Genomic DNA, 23161 nt, shown 5'->3' with positions numbered 1-23161 from the left:
ATATATATATATATATATATATAGTCTAAATGTTTTTTTAATCTATTGCACTGTATTCACTTTATATGTTTATATGTTGGACTAGAGAGAAATGTCTTTTCAACTCCCCTGTATGTTCAGTACATTGTGGAATTGACAATAAAGCAAACTTTGAACTTTGAAAATCCTGAATATTGATGAAGTCTGTAATTAACGGTTCTGCTATCGGTACTTTAGAAGTTAAGGAGCGAGATTACACATCTTTTTATATATGTTTACATTCTATGTATTTTTTGTGGTATGGCTTGTTGCAATACTGTTATGTTGGTCTGGTCTGACATCTATTGTATCAGATATTTTTACTTATCTGAATCGGGGGTTTGAAATGACAGCGATGTCTTATGTTGTACAGATTGTAAAGCCATCTGAGGCAAATTTGTGATGTTTGGGCTCTATAAATAAAATTGACTGGCCTTCATTGACAGTTGGACACAAATTGGGTTTTAACATGGTAATTTATTTACTTATTTTCCTTCGTGTTTAATTAGTTGTAATACATTTTTTGCGCACTGGGTGGCAAGTACTTATAATGGGACTGCATTTATACAGCAAAGGAATGCAGCCTGGGGAGGCACACAGTTTTTGACCTTTGCTATGGTGTCAGCAGGTAGCATAGCATACTTGGTTGCAAAAGTTGAGTTGGAAGAAATAATGTAAAGGCAAACAGCAAATGTAAAGACTGGATATCGTTGGGTTGTGCATTAAGCCCAAGGTGCGCGTCAGCTAAAGTTAGCCGACATAGCAGCAACAAAGTGACTGATGGGAAGCCACTTTAAACACATTTCCAGTTTGTCTCGTATATTTAGCCATTTTACAAAAGGAGCTATTTAGTATATGTCTGTTGCACCATGGAATCGTTTTCTTAATGTATTGTGTGATCATCATTTCTGTACAAAATAAAGTGTAGGTGCCATAAACCATGGTCTCTTAAAAATGATGTTCCCATACAACTAAACATATTGGTTAACGCTGTGAAAAAACAACAAAACTTAGTTTTAGTAAAAGAAAAGTAAAAAAAAAAAAAAGAATTGTTTGTTATGTAACTTACATAAACAATGTTATGAACAACAAACGTTACATGCGTAACGTTAAACATAACATTAAAATAAGTCAATGCTAACTTTTCATTTTGCATGGGACAACGGCAGCGGTCTACTGGGTGAAAGTCCCGTGTTTTTGGACCCATCTGTTTCCCTCAAAATGTAAATGACAATGCATTTTGTTGTATGAGAACGTAGTTTTTAGGAGACCAGGCTGAAAGAAATGTGTTTTGAGCGTGTGGAAAGATTTAGTGAGAGTTGGCAGAAAGTCTTCACCATTCACCCAAGGTCTACTTGGTATGGTCCTGTACCCAGTGACATAGTCTGAAGCAGTACGTTTGTGGACTGACGGTAGAGAAGGACCGGCCTGGATGTCTCAGCCTCTTCCACAAATGCTCCAGCCTCTTCTTACAACTGTAAACTGTGAAAATGTCAATGATGCCGATGAAGTAGCGCTGCTCAGGCCCATCAATGACGTGCAGAGGATTCTTTAGGTTTGGCAGTAAACGTCGGTTTTGGGCCCTGAAGTCTGGAAGATCAGCTTCGTCACTGCCTGGCCCTGAATGCTCTGGGCATGTTTGAATAGTGCCAACACCTGATGCAAGTCTTGCTTCTAATTGCTCCAAATTTAAGGTGGAGTCATCTTCTAGAATTGCCCCAGGGACAGGAGCTATGCCTGCGTGGATAGGGGGGGAGCCTGGATTCACAGATCTAAAATGAGAAAGTTACAGGGGAGATAAAAAAAAGGTGTGAGTGACAGCAATTACTCCATGTAGCCTCATTCACATTACATATGTTGTGAATTATTCATGGTCAGAGACGATAAAGTTTATGCGCTTTTATTGTGAAACTGTATTTGACGTTGCGAACTGCTTCCGCTTCCGGTTGTGCAAACCGTAGATCCTACGTAGGACCAATGGTTGAATCAGATCGAGTCATTGACGATGTAAGTCATAGAACTGTAACTCTGAACCTATGTGGCGTAACTGTTCAGTTTGTAGTTGTACTTAATGTTCTTAAGTGCATTTACTGTCAGTAAGTGTTTGTCATAATAATAGCCCAAAGTTGAGCTAAGTGGCTAACCTGGCTAGCGATCCTGTATTCCTGTAAATGTATGTGTGTTTGCTTTAGTTAAGAGTTTACAATTGCTAATACTTCGGTTCTGTAATTCGTTTTCTGTGTTTATTTCAGAAACTCGGTCAACATTGTTCAAACTCATTCAACATCTGTAAATCTGTCACCAAACTATAAAACTGTATGCCAGACTGAATACAGAAACGTATGGACCAAACAGATGTCTGCGTGTTCTCTGACCGGAACCCTATAGTGGTCAATAATCACCTTTACACCAGTCTCTCAGGGGTCGAATCCCCAACAACATATTTGTTGTAAAGGAATCTAGACATGTGTATCGAGAGGCAGATGCCCTAATGTCAGGAGGAGGAAAAAGTAACTAGGATGTACTTAATCTGATGTGATTGGGCAAATCAAATTACAACAATTAAGATGTAGTATGATTTCCAAAGCAAAGGCACACATTTTCAAATTAAGAAATGTTTAGCTTCATACACAAAAGAACGAAAACAGACCATGAATTATTTTGGCTGTATGACTATCCATCCATTCTCTCCCTCTTAGGGTTTTCGAGACAGCAGGCTAAGCAAGGTATTCCAGACGTCCCACTCCCCAGCAACATTTTCCAGCTCTTCCTGGGAAACCCCTTGCCGTCCCCAGGCCAGATGAGCTATATAATCCCTACAGCGTGTTCTGGGTTAACCCCGTGGCCTCTTACCAGTTGGCCATACCTGCAATACCTCTAAAAAGGGACTCACCCAGGAGGATCCTGATCAGATGCCTGAACCACTTTAGCTGGTTCCTTTCGGTGCGGAGCACAGCAGCCCCATCTCTAAAGTGCTACTACTTTGCTTTAACAGTATTTATGAACGCTGGAAAGTTTTAACTAAGGTGGCAAAAAAATCTGTAACAAAACAGGATCCCAGAAACATCCGACAACAACATATCAGCACTATTCAAAGCCAAGGGAATTATCTGAACTGAATATTGTCTGATGAATACCGAAGGTTTGACAGCCCAGCTCACGAAATGTGCCCCAAGATTGTTGCACAGAACGCTCAGTCTCAAATTCAAGGAACAGAGGAGGAACTGATTTGGCCGGATGTAAGCTCTGTATTTGCATCTACGATTTCCAGTGTTTCATTTCCAGACTAAGTGTTCTAAGGCTAATTCCATTGCTCTAATGTATCCTCAAATAAAAGACAAGAAGCTTCTGCCGAGTATGCAGCCACGCAAGATGTATTGAAGATTATGGCTGAGCAAGAGTGCCACAAACAGAAACTGCAAAGACTTGAAGTTGAGGACAAGCTGATAGTTGCAGACCAAAAAGCAGCTGCATGAAGTCGCCATCTTCAAGGAGCAAGGAAAGTGACTGAACATAGGATAGAAAAGGAAAGACTAGAGGCTGCTCTCTTAAAGAAACCGCAAGAAGAGAATGCTGTGAGAAAATCGTCTGCAGAAGACTTGAAAAAAGAGCTTGAGGGTTTGGAGAAGTTAAAAAGGCTGAGGGCAGCCAGAGCAAGGCTTCAAGTCTATGATAAAAATGAGTTCTATCCAGACCAAGGACTTACACTACATAAATCTAAACTGCCTACAGTTGAACACGCAATTAATCAGGGTAACCCTGCGTATCAGCACCCACAACCACTAAGAGATATGGCTCCAAGAAGTGCGCTTCAAAACGAAATGGGAGAGCTTGTCCTGGCTGAGGCTATATTAGCAAATAGTCTAGCCATTCCAGAGCATACAATCTTTAGTGGGGATACACTCAAATTAAATCATTGGAAGTTGCCCTTTCAGAAAGTAATTGAGATGAAAAGTATTATAACTGCAAAGAAAATCTTCCTTCAGAAACATGTTAGAGGAGTAACTAAAGAGGCCTTAGAAGGTAATTTTCTGATTGATTGAGAAGATTCATATCATGCAGTATGGGATCTGCTCAATGAACGATATGGCGAGCCTTTTTAATTCAATTCAATGAATTTTGTATAGCCCAAAATCACAAATCTGCCTCAGAGGGCTTTAGAATCTGTACACATGCGACATCCTCTGTCCCAGGACCCTCACATCGGAAATTGTAATTACCAAAGCCTTCCGAGACAATGGCCAGATTGGTGAGATTTTTGAAAATGACATGCCAGGCCAAAAATAGCCTCTAGGGAGAGTGCTGAGTTAAGAAAATGTGTGGACTTTTTACATAGTTGTGAATCTGATTTGCTCACAATGAGAGTCTAAAGGTTCCTAATGATGGAATTGAGAATCAAAAACTTCCTGCCAAACTACCCGATTGGTTAACCAGATGGGTCCGAATGGCTACACAATACCAGCTGGAACACAGAAGGTTCCCAAGCTTTAATTATTTTGTGACATTCCTAACAATGGAAGCTATGGTGCAATGGAAGCAATGGTGCAACCCTATAACATCTTACCGTGCATTACGGCAAAGTAAACCTGAAAAAGCAAAGATCAAGAATCAAATCATAGTAGTTTCCAAGAACCAAACTGTAGTTGCAAAGATCTTCCCAACCGACACAAGTGAAAGAAGCATGGTCACATGTGTGTTGACATTGAAAGGCCGAATCAAGTTCATTCAGAGTCAGACACTGTGCTTCGGCTGTTTGAGACTTGGCCATCAATCCAAGAGCTGCAGTAGCTGGATGGTGTGTGACACCTGCTCAAAAGATCATCCCACATGCCTACACGAAGATCACTCGAAACAAAAACCATAGAGAGAACAATCTCAATAAATAAGTTATAGCAAGGAAAGAAAGCCACAGAAAACACAACTACAAGACGTTATCAATGATGTGTCAACGTTAAGTGATTCAAGCAAGGAAGATTCACAAAGTGACTCTTCAATCATTCTTGAAAACGTTCTAGATACGAACACAGAACAAGTGAAGCTGAAACAATCTACATTGTCATTGAAAAAGACAATTGTACTGTGTAAAAGACTCAAAGGCCAACAAATAAGAGGGCTATTCTTCTCTAAGAAGATCACAGTGCCGACAACTTACATTTGTGAATTCATCGCTCTGGAGCATCTTGCAGAACAGATTGTCCCGCCAAAGAAATGTGAAGTTGGTCTGCTGATCAGGTACAATTGCCCTCAAGCGCTAAAGCCTAGAGAAGTTGTATGTGGGGTGGAAAACCAACCCTTTGCGCAGAAAACCGATCTAGGTTGGAGCATAGTGAGTTATGGTAATCCAGGCGAGCACTACCGTGATGCAATAGAAGTAAGTCACCGCATCATTGTAATGCAAGTGATGCCTGAACCCAAACCCACAGTCAAGCTCAAAGGTGAAGTTCACTATGTTTGCAAGACTCGGATGAAAGAAATGATCAGTCAAGATGATGCCATGAAGGTGCTACTATCTGATTTCAGTAAAAGAGTTGAAGAAGAGGCAACTATCTCTCCGGAAGATCTCCACTTCTTGACTAATCTGAGAGATTGAATCAAACAGAAAACATGATGGTCATTATGAAATGCCCTTACTTTTCAAACAAGACCAGAAATACTGCTCAGGCTACGTGAACTTAATGAAAGACATCATTGCTCGTGGTGATGCAGAGGGTCCCATAAAAATAATTCAACAATCAACCAGTCTGGTATATTCCCCATCCAGGGTAAACCACCTTCCAAAGCCTAGGAAGATTTGTGTCGTCTTCGATTGTTCAGCAAGGTTCTAAGACACATCATTGAATGACCACTTTCTTACTGGGCCAAAGCTCACAAACACCTTGGTGGGAGTTCTTTGTAGGTTTCACAAGTGCCTGATTGCTATAGTGTGTGATGTGGAGTGAATGTTCAATCAGTTTCATGTAAGACCTGAAGACCAAGACTACCTGAGGTTTTTAATGGTAGGAGAATGGGATCAAACTATCTGTTTGGGGCAGGCTCCTCACCCGGCTGTGCCAATTTTGATCTTAAACATCTAGTCGTTGAAGGTCAGGTTCAATTTGAAGCAAAACACTTCATCCAAAGTAAATTTTATGTTGACGATGGACTGGTGAGTGTTACATCTGATGCTGAGGCGATCCATCTTTGACAAGGAAGCAATAGGGCATTGAAGTGCAGGCAATGCTAAAACTACATAAGTTAATTTCCAATAGCAAGAATGTATTGAAATCAAAAACCTGGATATGGCTTTGGGAGAGCCGCTCATGGAAATAACCTTTTATCTATACTGCTGTCACAGGTTAATCTCTGTTTACCATTTACAGCAAGTATGGTTTCATGCCACTGTTAAACCACAGAATTACAAAAAAAAAAAAAAAAAAAACTACAAAAGTACATAGCAATGTTAAGTTGCAGTTTCTCTTTCACAGCACAGTTAGTCTAACAAAACAGTCTTCTTTCACTACCCTTTTATATGGCCCACAGCTCAGACCAATTCACCTCACTCAGTATCTTTGCCTCACATCTTTGCCGCAAAGCCTTCCCTTCGATGCCGCCCTGGGGAAGCTTTTGTCTTTGTCCTGCTGAATTTACAGTACATGTCTATTATAGACCACATCCTGTAATTTTAACATGGTTAAAATACCACCCAGAACAATGAGTTAAATTACTGAGGAAAACAGGAAACATTTCATTTGCCAAATCCCGCCTGTAATGTTAGTCCCTCCAGAATGGACCACAAAACCACAAAAGCAGGGTGACAAAATGTTGGGAAACCCAGTCATGAAATGTCAAATAAACGACTTAAAGACACTGACATTTTGGTTCTCATGATGAGAGTAGCAAAGGAGAGGCTCTGGTGGCATTCATCGTGGTGTAAGGGCTGATGGGCCAGGAGGAGACTGTAGTCCAACACATTGAGCCTCCAGAGGAAGTGCGCGTCGATCTCTACCTGCCTCAAAAGCCAGGGACGCTGCTGGTCTGCACACATAAACACACCACATAACACTACAACTCAAACATGGCTACACAGAAACACACAGCAAACGTATGCAGCATGTTTAATATATGGATATTACCACTGGCATTTACACATACCATTGTTTTTTTAAATTTGAATTAGATGTTTTCCCACAGTTCATCTAAGATAGATGCATTTTCTTGTTGGAAACGATATAGTGATTGACATGAAGGGGATTCAGTTATGCTTCCCGTACTACTACACAGCTTCTTATGACTCCCAGCACACAAACATCCCATTGCTTTTCCTTACCCAAGATGACGTACTGGCCTTCAAAGTTGAGGTCTTTGAGAACCACAATAATCTGGCTTCCCTCTGGTGCTGGCTCTGTCCGCCGACTCACCTCACAGCCCTTAATGTCGTACCTGCAACACAAAACCGACATCAAATAACACAAGGAGGCTGCACTGTCTGTTGCTGTGCTGTTAACACAGTAATACTATGCTTTTTTTTCTGGGGGCAAGCAGATCAAGCTTACCTGGAATTGATTCGATCATCAGGATAGAACACACTTTGCATAACAATGAAGTATTTCTGCAAAGGACATGTGAAAAAAGGAAATATGCTTTATTACACTTTGTAACATCCATATATTTTAATGCTAGAACAGTAACACATTTTGATCTGTACCTTACGTCTGCGTGTGATTTTGATCCTGTGAACACCTTAAAAAAAAGTGAGAAATAACTCAGTCCAATGCAATATATTATCTGAAATATTGTTAAATTATAACATTTGTTATCATTATACATCCAGCAGACACAGAGTAACATTAGTATTCATTATTGTAACGGGTATAGTAAGGACCCAGGAGCAGGGGCAGAGGCAAGGCGGGGCAGTCCAAAACAGGCAGGGTCGGCAACGGGGAATCAGTCCAAGGGTATTTGCTGGAAGGTCTTGCATAGAAGCGGAGAACGATCTGGCAGTGAGTGTGTGTGAGACTGGGGTCTAAATAGTGGGTGCAGCACAGTGAGCAAGTGAGAGTGATGAGCTGATGAGGTGCGTGTGACTAGCAGGTGCACTGAATGAGCTGACTAGGTGAGTGAGAGATAGAGTGACAGGATAGAAGTGGCAGAGCTGTGACAGGATACATGGAACATGGAGTGGATGCGCATGGATTTGCGGAGCTTGAGCCTCACTGCCGCCGGGTTGATAATCCTCTCGATCTCGAAAAGGCCCGCTGAATCTTGGGCCGACTTTCTTGGACTCTACCCGCAAGGGTAGATCCCGGGTCGACAACCACACCCTCTGACCCACCTGGTAGATGGGGGCTGGAGTGCGGTGTCTGTTAGCTGCTGTAGTGTAGCACTCAGCAGACCGGAGCAGGGTTGCTCGGGCCCTTGCCCAGGTCTGGCGGCAGCGGTGGATGAAGGTCTGGACTGAAGGGCAGGAAACTTCCTTCTCCAACGCGTGGCCCTCAGATGGTGGTAGCCCAGTGACAAAGTCCAGGGAGATGTGGGACCACGGACAATGAGGCACTGGGATGAGTCTGCAAGAGGCCGGCTGGTCAGAGCCTTCTCACCAGGCGGTGAGAAGGCTTGTATTGATTGCAAACTGGGCAGGCATTGATGAATTCCCTGGTGTCCTCGTTGAGCAAGACCCACCAGAAGCACTGCCGCAGAACGTCCTGGGTCCTCTGGATCCCCGGGTGGCAGGTAAGTCTTGAGGAGTGGGCCCACTGGAAGATCTCGGACCGAAGACCCTGAAGGACAAACAGGCGATTAGGGGGACACGCGCTGGGACCGGCTTGACCCCTAGTCGCGACCTTCACTGATTCCTCAATCTCCCAGTCGAGGACAGGGACTTGGCAGGAGGCAGGAAGGATGGAAGAGGAGCCAGAGGTAGGTTCCTCCTCCCCTGGAACTGACGGGAAAGGGTGTCAGGCTTGGTTTGACATTACGGGACCCGGGGCCGATAGGAGAGAGTGAAGTGGAACCGTGTGAAAAATAGAGACCACCTGGCCTGTCGAGAATTGAGTCTCGTGCATGCGTATGTACTCAAGGTTCTTATGGTCGGTCCAAACCAGGAATGGGAGATTGGTCCCCTCCAGCCAGTGGCGCCACTCCTCCAGGGCCAGCTTCACTGCTAGTAGTTCCCGGTTGCCAATGTCATAGTTTCTCTCGGCGGGGGAAAGCCGACGAGAGAAAAAGGCGCAGGGATAGAGCTTCTGGTCAGCGGCAGAGCGTTTGGACAAGACACCCCCAACCCCTATGTCGGAGGCATCTACCTCCACCACAAATTGTCTGTCAGGATCCGGGAGTCGGAGGATGGGTGCGGAGGTGAACCTGGACTTCAGCTGCAGAAGTCCAAAGGAAGGGAATCTTGGAGGATGTGAGGGCAGTGAGTGGGAAAGTGACAGAGCTGTAATTCCTGATGAACCTATAGAAGTTGGCGAACCCCAGGAAACATTGAAGCTGCTTGCGGGAGTTTGGGACAGACCAGGTAGTGATGGCAGCAACCTTTGCGGGGTCCATATTGATGCTGCCCTGGGAAACGATATATCCCAGGAATGAAACCGTGGGAACGTGAAAATCGCACTTCTCCGCCTTCACAAAAAGGGAGTTCTCCAGTAGGCGTTGAAGCACGGACTGGACGTGGTGCACGTGATCCTTAGTTCTTGGAGGAGATCAGGATGTCATCGAGGTAGACGAATACAAACCGGTCCAACATGTCCCAGAGTACGTCATTCACCAGGGCCTGGAAGATGGCGGGGGCGTTGGTTAAGCCGAAGGGCATCACAAGGTACTCGTAATGTCCTTTAGGTGTGTTGAATGCCGTCTTCCACTCATCCCCCGCTCTGATCCGGACCAGGTGATAGGCATTGCGGAGGTCGAGCTTGGAGAAGATGGTGGCTCCTTGAAGTAACTCAAAGGCTGTCGCGATGAGTGGCAAGGAGTACCGGTTTTTGACCGTGATCTCATTTAAGCCCCGGTAGTCGATGCAGGGTCTGAGGGTCTTGTCCTTCTTCTCCACAAAGAAAAATCCAGCCCCTGCGGGATGCGACGAGGGGCGGATGAGACCGGCGGCCAGGGAGTCGTTAATGTAATTGTCCATCACCTCTCTTTCAGGAGCAGACAGGGAATAGAGGCGCCCCTTAGGTGGGAATGTACCAGGATGGAGGTTGATGGCACAATCTTAAGGACAGTGGGGAGGCAGAGACATGGCCTTGGACTTGTTGAAAACCTCCTTAAATTTCAAGTATTCAGCGGGAATCCCCGTAAGTTCAGGCATGGAACTGATGAGCGAGGCACCCCGTGGTGCGGCGGCTTGTTTCAGGCAGACTAAATGACAGGACTGGCTCCAACGCCGAAAAGCCCCCGTAGTCCAGTCGATGTGAGGATTGTGTCGATGCAGCCAGGGGTATCCCAGAATGAGGGGGATACAAGGGGTTTGCAGAATGTGGAAACTGATGGTCTCGTGGTGGTTGCCGGACAGCAGCATGTGGACTGGAACAGTTTGGTGTGTCACCGTCCTCAGAAGATGACCGTCAAGGGCGCTGGCTGGAACAGACTGGGGAAGAGGTATCCGGTCGATCCCCAACTGTGCCGCAAGTTCCTCGTCCATAAATGACGCGTCTGCTCCTGAATCCAGGAAGGTGGAAATAGTATGGGAGCCCCCGGGTAGCAGTAGCTTGGCGTGAAATAGTGGTCGTTGGCAGACGGAGGGTCGGGAAACTGCTCGGCTCACCAGTACTTCCTTGTTTACTGGTGAGCCCGGGCTCTTAACGGGCAGATGGGTCGGCTTATACTCAGGGGCTGTTGAACGAGGAAGGGGAGAAGGTGGCCCCTGGCTTGGCTGTTCCCGGCGCCGCCTGGCCTGGATGCGACGATCCAATCTGGTGGTTCTCGATAAGCCCGTCCAGGGATGTGGGTAGCTCGAATGAGATTAGTTCGTCTTTGACTTAATCTGCTAGACCGAGCAAATATGCGTCACACTGGGCGGCCATGTTCCATGAACTTAATCGTGCCTTGGTCCGGAAATCAAAGGCATAGTCCGCGACAGGTTGGTGACCCTGCTGAAGCCACATTAGCCCTTCGGTGACATCCGGTCCCCTGGACACCACCCCGAAAAACTTGCGTAGTTCGTCGGAGGACTGGAAGGAAGCACAGGCAGAGTATGATGATCCCATTCCGCCGTTCCCCACAGGCGAGCTCTCCCCATCAGGTGGTTGATGGTGAACGCCACTCTGGCATCCTCTGAAGTGAAGGTCTGGTGTTGCAACGCGAACAGGATGGAACAGTTCGTCAGGAATGCGTTGCAATCCTCAGGATCCCCAGCGTAACGTTCCGGCTCCCCTACCCGGGGGTCCGAGACCGGTGTTGAACGTGCTGGTTTGGCCCCAGAGTGGACCGAAGCAGGTGACGGCGACCACGCCGCGTTGGTCTGAGTTGTGGCTGTACCTGGTCAATCAAGGTGGTCAGGATCTGGTTCTGATTCGCCAGAGTGTGGTGAACCTCGGCGGTGTTGGTGACCAACAGGGTCTTGTGTCGCTGTATCGCCTCTTCGATCAACACGAACCGGGCCTGTGATGTGGTGTCGTATGCTGGGTCCATGTTATGGCCAAATCGTACTGTAACGGGTATAGTAAGGACCCAGGAGCAGTACGACAAACACCAGGGATAGTTTTAATGAACACTTTATTTTCCTCTGGACACAACAGGTAGAAAATCACAGGGAAACAGCGGCAGCATCTCGTGGTCGGGGACAGAAGGCTGAGTGAGTTACCGGGGCAGAGGCAAGGCGGGGTAGTCCAAAACAGGCAGGGTCGGCAACGTGGAATCAGTCCAAGGGTATTTGAAACGAAAAATGAGTAATGGCCTATTAGTGCCACTGCTATGCATAAACATACCTGTTATCTTGCATACAAAACTGAACAATTAAAATAATGGAAAGATTCATGTTTTTTGGTCGAGTTACAAAACGATCCATTTTCGCTCATAACAATGTCCATGCACTTGACACAATAATATACTGGTCTCAGTAGTTGGCTGTTGTGGATAGGAGCTGCAGTGTTTTAGCCAGGAATATCTTGCAAAAATGATTGCACAAGGATTCGTTGTTGAAGTATCTTCTTTTCAAATAATATTGCAGCGTGCGTCCTTGTGTCTGGGATCTTAGTCAGCTGGGGACTGAATAGGCTCTCAGTCAATCACGGGGAACCTGACAGAGCCAGCATGTAACATGCGGCCTCGTGATTGGCACAGCAGTGATGGGGGCGGGTTCTCTTCTTTGTGTGCAGGAGGCTTGGAGGGACAGGTCCAGGCTAGTCTTGCGCCGACAGTGAACCGGTGCCCAGCTTGAGAGAGCTCCTGTGTGTTGCTGAATGTGTGCGTTTCTGACTGAAATATAACATATTCTGCCTCCATTTATCCATTCGTTACAATATATTGGATTCATGTTAGTGTATTTAAAGACATTTAAATTTGTGAAAAAAAGAAAATGTGTCTAATCAACCAAAAATGTTACGACCCCCCTGCAGTACCTTCGCAGACCCCCTGTTGAAGACCTCTGATATAGATAAATATATAATTCAAAAGACAGGATAAGAATCAATAATAATATGTATTATAATTGTATATGTATGTCTCTATATTTCAATGGTGGTGTAGATTCTGATACAAACAAGGTTGTGTTTAAACTACGATTGGCGGTGTTTCAGATGTGTGAAGCCTTTATCAGTCCATGTGTGGAAATTTTGTAGTATCTTGTTGCTCAGAAAATCAGGATTGTTCCAGCTAGGAGTAATATTAGATGGTGCAAAAGTAGTGTTTGGGACTTTGTTAAATTTTCAACAGGCTTTCAGAGTTTCTACTATGTTTTGAAACAAGGATGGCGTTTGATAGGCTGGAGAAATGGTAAATCTGAAATCGAATGCCTTTACAAACTGTTTGTTCTCTGTATAACCATGTGTTATCTGACTGATTTGGGTGGATCCATTTAAAAATGTATTGAAGTTGATTTGCTAAAGAGTAATGGAAAAAAAGTGGGGCTTCAAGTCCATCTTGTGTTTTTGGTTTTTGAAAGATGTGGCCCGTTACATTTTTGGTGTCTTATTTTCACAGTACAAATGAGTAATAATCAAGAGATTTGAACCAGAAGAGGGTGGGTTGCGATGGAATCATTTATTTTAAGAAATCATTTTAACTGTAGCTATTCTTGACAGGCGTTGGCGTTGTGTGCTTGTCAGTATCACTATCACAAATCGACATTTTTATCCAGTTTTAAGCCACATGTTATACTACACTTCTAGATCATAGAGGTTGTTTTGATCCATACATTTTTAACCAAGCGCACAATGTTAGCCATCACATTCTAGACTTTTTAAGAGTGCATTTGCTACTTGACTTGTTTTTTTTTTTTGGATCAGCTGTCACCTCTGCTAAAACCAGAACAAGGCTGTGGGCTCCATGTTAGAGCCCCTGCGTGTAAGGTCCTGTGACCTCCCTTTCAGCGGCTGCTACCACCTACTACTGGTTGCTAAACTTTAAAACGTTCATGCACGTTTAGCACTGAACTGCCATTTCAGTTAGTAATTCCTAGTGCTCTGCTTTAGTTAGATATCTGGGCCAAATACAGTTTATTATTGGTGTGTGTGTCTGTGTGTGGTGTGTGTACCTAGGAACTTGACCAGCAATGAATGGGGGAACTTCTTCAGATGTTCCATGTAGATCTTCAGGTTGGCCAGAAAGAATTTGATTTCCCTTTTGTTCTGGGTCTTCAAGAAGAAGCGCTTATCATTTCTAGAAGTCCAAAAGCACAGAGGAAATAGATTTCTATCCTCTCAGTAACAAGAAGCCACACTCGGACCCTTAAATAAAGTGTTGTTATTTTGATTCTATATTTTATCTTAGCTTAACCAATTCCAAACAAAATATTGGAGGTATTCATTACATTGGTCATTCAGCTATGAGTTGCAACAACTTGCTTTCTTAAACTGTGAGATAATAGAAGCAGCTGTTGCACACCAAAGTACACCTCTGTCATTGAGCATGTGTAAATTGAGTTATTCCTGTGCAAGGTGTCAGGTTTAGAGTTATGGTTAGAGATACATTCAGGGTTGGAGGCTAGGTAAATAGGTCTGTGATGACTCACGTCAGGAAGAAGTCTGCCTTGCTCTTGGAGTTGCTGATGAACTGGAGGTAGCAGTTTTCAGAGCAGAGCGACTGCTGATATTCCTGCTCAGTCATTCCTAAAGAGCCACGCAGGCTGGCAAATACCGGGCCTGCAAATGTCTTCATTGTAAAGTCCTACAGACACACACATACACACACAAACAACTAAATATGCAGGTGGAAGCATTCCACACAATAACAAAGTTGAGTTCTGTTAGTTACTGAGACACATCCACCTACCTTATGAATCCAAGTGGTCTCTAATCTGTAATCATCATCTGACAGTTCATTCTAAGGTGGGAACAAGAGGAAAGATGTCATTGAGAAAGGCCTAATTATGTATTAACTAAGCTTAACAATAATATCTATAAATATATATCATGGATACTGATAAAAAAAATCTAATTCAGAAAGCTATGCTACAACAAGCAACCATGAATAATTGTTGGCAAATGTAATCAGAATCATAAACAAACTTAAACAATTATTAAGCCATTATTATTTCTACCGGTTAGACTATAATGTTGTACCGCAGGTCTGCATGTGGTTTGTCCAAGTGATGTTGCCGTGCCCCAGCAGAAGCTGTTGCTCGACTTATCACATGCAAGCGCCTGGTTATTATGTGCGTGGGTTGAGACTAATTGACTAAAGAACTCACGTCTACAGCATGGTTTCATAAAAGAATAGAAGAATTTCATTGTTTACAAAATGGCAACCCAAGACAAGGAGCTGCTGTGTTTATTAATCCCGCCGCAATAGAAAAGAAAGGGGAGGAGGTGGTCCGTACAGACACTAAATAAACTAGCCCCATTCCACTGATATAAGTGAAATTTCCCTCCAGAAATTTTAGGCCATCTGGCTATTTCTATGATTTTTCATTGAGTAGTTGTACAGATGCCTGTGCTTCCTCACTTCTTCCACTGGCAGCTCATGGAAATTCTCTATTTCTCCACCCATGCACTAACACGTAGTTAGGAAATGTTGGATTGCACAACAGGCAAAACAAGACACTTGCAACCCCCGCAGAAACATGAATCTCAGTCACTCTTGTCACAGTGCAGCTGACTAAATGGTCTGTACTTGTATAGTGCTTTTATAGTCTTCCAACCACGAGTTAGCTAGCTTGCTAAATCCACCATGCTACACTGGTTAAAGAAAATCAGCCTAACAGTGGACTGCTAGGTCCAACGATCCCTCCGCCTCACTTCCTGACGCTTTGGAGCCAGACAAGCCAACATTACGTAGCTAACTAGCCAGCCGTCCGTCTACGGAGCTGTGTAGGTTCTCTTCTCTGCTAGTTGCAAAAACACTTTATGGCCCACTGATGTCACCGTAACAACTAGCAACTATCGCCATTTTCTTTTGTAATAGTCAAATGACCACAGACGACAGTTCAATGTCCATTCTACTTATATTCTGGGCTGAACACATAGCCTTTGTGGATGGTCCTCTGGTGGTGCCGAAGGAGAACTGGATGGTAACAAGTCTTTTGAAGAAAGGATTGGCTTCAGTATACCAGCTGAAGGAACTGCAGCATCAACGAATCACACATTAGGTAAATAGGGCATGGCAGACAGCAATAGGATGACGGCTGACCTGGTGGACAGGAAGATGACTTGTGTTGTGATGATATAAATGGAACAGCTTGCTGTATTGCTTGAGAGACAGCTGGAAAGGTAGACATGAAGTAGATGACCCAGCTGTGGGATAAATATTTGGAAGAGAAATAAGGAAAAGATGACCTATCAACGCTAAATACCAAACCCTCATTGTTACTGAAAATTCTTTCATGATTCAACCTGAATCAGCTAAATCAGTGGGCATCTTTCCTTTTACTGTCAAGCTCATGTCTCTTTTGTTCCTCTTGTGTTAATACATATTCATGGTTCCAGCTGTTCCATTGTACTTTTATATAACTATATATTTCACTTGTTTTATCACTAATAGTATTCAATCTATCCAAATACAGCAGTTTGGCATCATTTTGAGAGCCTAAATCCTCTCTGAGCCTGTGAACCATGGATCCATCCTCGTCTGACTGCTGTTTTCCTGTGTGTATGTGAGGCTTTCTCAGCCTATGATTGGTCAATTTCAGTCAATGACACCTCCTTCCAGTGTTGCCAACTTAACGACTTTCTCGCTAAATCTGGCGACTTTCCAACTTCCCTTGGCGACTTTTTTTTATCAAAAGCTATTAGCGACAAATCTAGCGACTTTTTCTGGTGTTTTAGAGACTGACGTGAAAGCACGAATCGTTCTGCAGTTACTGTCCTCAACGAGCAGCGGGTGCTGCCGAAAAGCCCCTCCGCCGTCCCAAAGCACTCAAAGGTGGTCAGTCTCACAGTAGCCCCTCGCACAGCAGTCCCAGCTGCAGAAAGAGGAGACCCACACTCTCCGCGTCCAGACTGCAAATGAAATGCGCAAAGCCGCCGCTGTTCACGCCTCTCTCCTACAGCATCCATTACAATTATGCAAATTAGACTATGACGTCATTTAGCGACTTCTAGCGACTTTTAGGACAGCCAATAGCTACTTTCCTTACTGAGGAGTTGGCAACACTGCCTCCTTCGACGCGTCAGAGTCTCAAGAAGACAGTAGGCGTAAGCTGGACAGAATCGTTAGCCAGTAAAAATCAAAATGCGCCGTGCCACGCCGAGCGTAAAAACAGATACGCCGAAAGTGAAATCCCTTCCCCCCTGGTCCCCCATGCTTGTCTGACCCCCCTTTCCTTCAGGAAACAGTTCAAAAACACACAGGATATATGTAGCAACAGTGTTTTTAGCGGGAACCGGAATATTATTCTTTTGTCTTCATGATTCTCAAAGTAAGGGGCATTTATGATTTTTTCTGCGGTGGAGCGGCTTGTTCTTCTGGTGCTTGTTGGCTGTATCTAGTCTGCAATCTAGTCTGATATATTTAGCCGCTCGTTCGTTGTTTGCCAAGTGGCGACCGTAGGAGATACAATGTACAGCTTATTCAGCACGATGCCTTATCATTGCATGTTTCTTACTAGCAAAGCAATGTTTGTACAAAGGTTTCAGAAATGATGCTTAGTTACTCTCTTATTTCTGGTTTGTATTTGTTCATATTAGGCATCTACTATACATCTATGCTGACATGTATGGTACAACAACCTGTTACTTTATACAAAGGTTTTTATTATTTCATGTATATCTTTCAGAACCACACACTTGCTTGTTTGACTACTGTCAATAAACCTCTCTAAGGAACATCTTGTCTGGTGTGCATTTAACAAGGAAAGAAGAGGAAAGCAAGTGAGGTAAAGGAAGTGGTGAAGAAATAATATAAAATAGGGCTCTTAACTTCATTATTCATACATGAAATGTGTGCTTCTCAGCAGCAGGATCCTTGAGAGCTGGGATAAAATACTGAATAAACGGTTTGAAAGGAAATATCTAATTATTATTATTATTATTATCAGGCAATGAGTGTAAATTGATGGCTAAAGCATTTGATCAATGATATGTTTTCCTTTAATTAACGGGTAAAGCATACATCTCAAGCCACAGTATGTTCTAGGTAGAAGGTGTGTGTTGTGTTTTTTGGGGGCTCTGCAGATACAACACAACGTACAGGACAGTCATACATCCGCCAGCTGAGTCAGCAGTGTGTTTGACTGGGATTAGGGTGAAGCAGCACCACACAGGGCAGTCCACAGATGTTGGACTGCCCTGTGACCGTTCATTCAGCAGCAGCATGGTGGACACTGCATAACACTCTCTGGGTTAAGGCTTTGTTTAGGATGCCTTTCAGCTGTGGTATTTGTACATTTTCACAGCTGCCTGGATGTCACAAAACTGGCCACAGAAATCTAAAAACTGTTACAATTGATTGATTCACTCTTGATACTAACTATGCCCTAAAGGAGAGGACACATAACACCTATTTAAAATATAATAATAACATAATTATTATAAAATCACTTTATTATTTTGCACCAGCCGAGTTGTCTGACATGCTTTCAATAAATGAACCAGGATGGCCCTTCTGGTCCTCTGGCTTTTTGACAAGGCTGGAGAGGATCCGAGCAAGTGCTGATCTTTAGACTAGTGCTGGGCAACGATTACAATATGTAATCGCATGTTTTTTCTGCTCCTCCGTGAATCGCCACCTTATCGTGGTGAAGGAGTTTGAGTGGCTCAGTGATCCTGGGAGCTATGTTGTCCGGGGCATTAGCCCCTGGTAGGGTCTCCCAAGGCAAACAGGTTTCAGGGGAGAGCCCAGACTAAGAGCGGTTCAAAACAACCCCTATGATAGTTAGCCCACGGACTACAGCCACCTCGCCCGGACCAGGGAAACCGGGGCACCCTCCCGGAGCCAGACCCAGGAGGGGAGCTCGTAGGCGAGCATCTGGTGGCCGGGCCTTTGCCCATGGGGCCCGGTCGGGCTCAGCCCGAATAAACACCATGGAGCAGCCACCCTGTGGACCCACCACCCGCAGGGACAAGCATCGGGGTCGGGTGCTATGCAGACCGGGCGGCGGGTCGGGCGGGAGGCCCGGGCATGCCGATCGCCGGCGGCATAGACTAGCTCTAGGGACGTGGAACGTCACCTCGCTAGCGGGGAAAGAGCCGGAGCTGGTGCAGGAGGTGGAGCGATACCAGCTAGAAATAGTTGGACTCACCTCCACACACAGCGTTGGCTCTGGAACCAAGCTCCTGGAGAGGGGTTGGACTTTGTCCTTTTCCGGAGTTGCCCAGGGTGAGAGGCGCCGGGCGGGAGTGGGGATACTCACGAGCCCCCGGCTGAGCGCCGCTGTGTTGGAGTTCTCCCCGGAGAGCGAGAGGGTCGCCTCCATGCGCCTACGGGTTGCGGGGAGCAAGGCTCTGACTGTGGTTTGTGCTTATGCACCAAACAGCAGTTCAGAGTATCCGGCCTTCTTGGAGTCGGTGGGAGGGGTCCTGGAAAGGGCGCCGCCTACCGACTCCATAGTTGTCCTGGGGGACTTCAACACTCACGTGGGCGATGACGGAGAAACCTGGCGGGGGGTGATTGGGAGGAACGGCTTGCCCGATCTGAACCCGAATGGTGTTTCGTTATTGGACTTCTGTGCTTGCCATGGTTTGGCCATAACAAACACTATGTTCGAACATAAGGTGGCTCATAAGTGTACCTGGTACCAGAACACCTTAGGCCGGAGATCAATGATCGACTTTGTAATCGTATCATTTGATCTGCGGCCGTATGTCTTGGACACTCGGGTGAAGAGAGGAGCAGAGCTGTCAACTGATCACCACCTGGTGGTGAGTTGGATCAGATGGCAGGGGAACCGGTCGGAAAGACCCGGCAAACCCAAACGTGTAGTGAGGGTGAACTGGGAACGTCTGGCGGAGGACCCTGTCCGGGAGGTCTTTAACTCCCACCTCCGGAAGAACTTCTCACACATCCCGAGGGAGGTTGGGGACATGGAATCCGAGTGGACCATGTTCAAAGCCTCTATTGTGGATGCGGCCGCTAGGAGCTGTGGCCGGAAGGTCATCGGTGCCTGTCGTGGCGGCAACCCGAGAACCCGGTGGTGGACACCGGAGGTGAGGGAAGCCGTCAAGCTGAAGAAGGAGACCTTCAAGGCCTGGTTGGCCCAGGGGTCTCCTGAAGCAGCTGACAGGTACCGGCAGGCCAGAAGGGCTGCAGCTGCGGTGGTCGCGAATGCTAAAACTCGGGCATGGGAGGAGTTCGGGGAGGCCATGGAGAAGGACTTTCGGTTGGCCTCAAGGAGGTTCTGGCAAACCATCCGACGGCTCAGGAAGGGAAAGCAGGGCTTACCCCAGGCTGTTCTCAGCAGGGGGGGGGGGGGGGAACTGCTAACCCGGACGGAGGACATCGTCGGGCGGTGGAAAGAGCACTTTGAGGAACTCCTAAACCCGACCAACATGTCCTCTGCAGAGGAGGCAGCGCCTGAGGACCCAGGAGGAGGCTCACTCATATCCCTGGCAGAGGTCGCTGAGGTAGTCAAAAAGCTCCTTGGTGGCAAGGCACCGGGGGTGGATGAGATCCGCCCTGAGATGCTGAAGGCGCTGGACATGGTTGGGCTGTCCTGGATGACACGCCTCTTCAATGTCGCATGGGGTTCGGGATCAGTGCCCATGGAATGGCAGACCGGGGTGGTGGTTCCCATCTTCAAAAAGGGGGACCGGAGAGTGTGCTCGAATTACCGGGGTATCGCACTACTCAGCCTCCCGGGGAAGGCTTATGCCAGGGTGCTGGAAAGGAGGCTCCGACCGCTTGTCGAACCTCAGATTCAAGAGGAGCAGTGCGGATTCCGTCCCGGCCGTGGAACAGTGGACCAGCTCTTTACCCTCGCAAGACTACTGGAGGGGTTCTGGGAGTTTGCCCAACCAGTCTACATGTGCTTTGTGGACTTGGAGAAGGCTTTCGACCGGGTCCCTCGGGGGGTCTTGTGGGGGGTGCTGCGGGAGTATGGGGTGCCGGACCCGCTACAACGGGCGATCCGGTCTCTGTACGACTACAGTAGGAGCTGTGTCCGCATTCTCGGCAATAAGTCAGACACGTTCCCGGTGGGTGTTGGCCTCCGCCAGGGCTGCCCTTTGTCACCGGTCCTGTTCGTGATTTTCATGGACAGGATATCTAGGCGCAGCCTGGGGGCGGAGAACGTCAGTCTCGGGGGTCTCGGGATCGCTTCTCTGCTATTTGCAGATGATGTGGTCCTGTTAGCCTCCTCGGATCATGACCTCCAGCATTCACTGGGGCGGTTTGCAGCCGAGTGTGAAGCGGCGGGGATGAGAGTTAGCACCTCCAAATCTGAGGCCATGGTTCTCTGCCGGAAACCGGTGGATTGCTCCCTCCAGGTGGGGACGGAGTGCCTACCTCAAGCGAAGGAGTTCAAGTATCTCGGGGTCTTGTTCACGAGTGAGGGTAAGATGGAGCGGGAGATCGACAGGCAGATCGGTGCGGATGCAGCAGTAAAGCAGGCGCTGCACCGGACCGTCTTGGTGAAGAGGGAGCTGAGCCGGAAGGCAAAGCTCTCAATTTACCACTCGGTCTACGTTCCTACCCTCACCTATGGTCACGAACTCTGGGTCATGACCGAAAGGACAAGGTCGCGGCTACAAGCGGCCGAAATGAGTTTCCTTTCGTAGGGTGGCCGGGCTCAGCCTTAGAGATAGGGTAAGGAGCTCGGTCATCAGGAGGGAGCTTGGAGTAGAGCCGCTACTCCTTCGCGTCGAAAGGAGTCAGCTGAGGTGGTTCGGGCATCTAATTAGGATGCCTCCTGGACGCCTCCCACTGGAGGTTTTCCAGGCACGTCCAACTGGGAAGAGACCCCGGGGAAGACCCAGAACACGCTGGAGAGATTACATCTCCCAGCTGGCCTGGGAACGCCTCGGGATCCCCCAGAATGAGCTGGAACATGTTGCCGGTGAGAGGGAGGTCTGGGTCGGCCTGCTTGACCTGCTGCCACCGCGACCCGACCCCGGATAAGCGGTGGAAAATGGATGGATGGATGGATGTTTTTTCTGCGATTAATCGCGATTAATCACATTCTTATGCTCAAAATTCAATAATTATTCAATTATTAAATAATTCAAAAGTAGTGTATTGCGCACTTTTATTTTAAAAGTACTGCTATATGAACAAAAGTGCAATAACATTTGGTTTGTAAACACTTTAAACAAGTATGGTGTTGTTCTAATTCTGCAGCACTTGCTGGACTGTTTAAAGTGGCCCACAACTTTTCTGCATTTGGCCAGGACATTGTCAAATGCACTGTTCTGCAGAGATATTGTGACAGAACGCTGGAGACTGTGCGCGATGCAGAGGACGTGTTCAAAAGGCAGATGTCTCGCAGCAGCGATCATATTTCTTGCACTATTTGTGCTCAGTGTGTGACTGTATGTGAAACGTTCCACTGCTGTGCAACATGAATAACATGTTTCAGCACGTTTCATCAAAATGTCTGTCTTCTATTTTCATGACAGTCAGAGCATGTGAATGCAGCTCTACTGTTCATCAATATAATGCTGTAAATACATTCATACAACTCGTGCATTCTTCTTGTGATGGTGCATCTTGAGGGAGGCTCATACGTGCCATCATTCGTTGTGATCCTAACAACGTTCCTCAGACCAACATCTTCCACAACACTAATCAGCTGCAGTTTGTATCCACTTCTCTGTAGCATCTGTTAGCTTGTCTTGCTTTTGTTCATCTATACTTCTCCCACACGCTGCATCAACCTAGTAAGCCCCCCTCCACCATTGCCAGTGAGCAACGGACTTTCAAAATAATAATTTTAAAAAACTGCGTTAATGCGCGATAAAATAGTTGTCGGCGTTAATTAATTAATGCGTTAACGCGATAATAACGTGTTAACGTGCCCAGCACTACTTTAGACACACCATGTTTTGGTTGTTATTGTCTCTTGTCTATTTTATTAGGGCCCGAGCACAGACATAGTCGGAGCAGAGTACCTAATGTTATTCTAATGTTTATTATCATTCCGCGCATTTCGTTGCAAAAAGGAGGTGCTTGGGATACTGGGGATTTTTTGAAATTTGTCCAGCTGCGCGGTATGAAATATTGGCTCGATAGCGCCCCCTATTGAGTAGCCGCAACATAGCTGTATGAAATTTGGTAGGTATGTGGAACGTGATGGGACGTACAAAAGATCCTCTTGGAATTTTTCACTAAACCAAACAGGAAGTCGGCCATTTTGAATTTTATGACGTTTCTGGACCCTTTCAAGGAGCCCTACTTTAACGAACTCCTCCCAGAGATTTAACCCGATCGACTTCAGATTTGGTCAGTATGCTCTTGAGACCTTGGCAGTGAAAAGTTACTCAAAGATCAAAAAGTTATGGAACTATGTGTCCGTGGCGTGGCGGCAAAAAAACACCATTCGCCATGAAAAAGGAAGTTGTTATAACGGCCGTACATTGTCGAATCTGCTCCAAATCTCTCATATGTCATAACATCTTGACTCAGAACACATCTATAAGAC

The 23161-nt window shown here is 46.0% G+C and overlaps 1 protein-coding gene across 4 annotated transcripts in view; it reads right to left on the bottom strand.

Annotated features, from left to right (window-relative positions):
* Positions 1–91: 91 nt before the first annotated feature.
* The window catches only part of pip5kl1 (phosphatidylinositol-4-phosphate 5-kinase-like 1), a 44143-nt gene continuing 21073 nt past the window's right edge, over positions 92–23161 (bottom strand). For all 4 annotated transcript variants that reach the window (XM_031875773.1, XM_031875776.1, XM_031875777.1 and 1 more), the window contains 8 exons: positions 14425–14475; positions 14165–14319; positions 13688–13812; positions 7703–7737; positions 7551–7606; positions 7325–7437; positions 6870–7032; positions 92–1790 (listed from right to left, as the gene is read on the bottom strand). In XM_031875773.1, coding sequence (XP_031731633.1) covers positions 1370–1790; positions 6870–7032; positions 7325–7437; positions 7551–7606; positions 7703–7737; positions 13688–13812; positions 14165–14319; positions 14425–14475 — 1119 coding nt within the window. In that variant the 3' untranslated portion in view covers positions 92–1369. The remainder of the gene's footprint in view (positions 1791–6869; positions 7033–7324; positions 7438–7550; positions 7607–7702; positions 7738–13687; positions 13813–14164; positions 14320–14424; positions 14476–23161) is intronic.

This window comes from Anarrhichthys ocellatus, unplaced genomic scaffold (assembly GCF_004355925.1).
Source record: "Anarrhichthys ocellatus isolate YVR2014 unplaced genomic scaffold, GSC_Weel_1.0 scaffold95, whole genome shotgun sequence".
Taxonomy (NCBI): domain Eukaryota; kingdom Metazoa; phylum Chordata; class Actinopteri; order Perciformes; family Anarhichadidae; genus Anarrhichthys; species Anarrhichthys ocellatus.
This window is presented reverse-complemented; position numbering and strand designations above follow the sequence as displayed.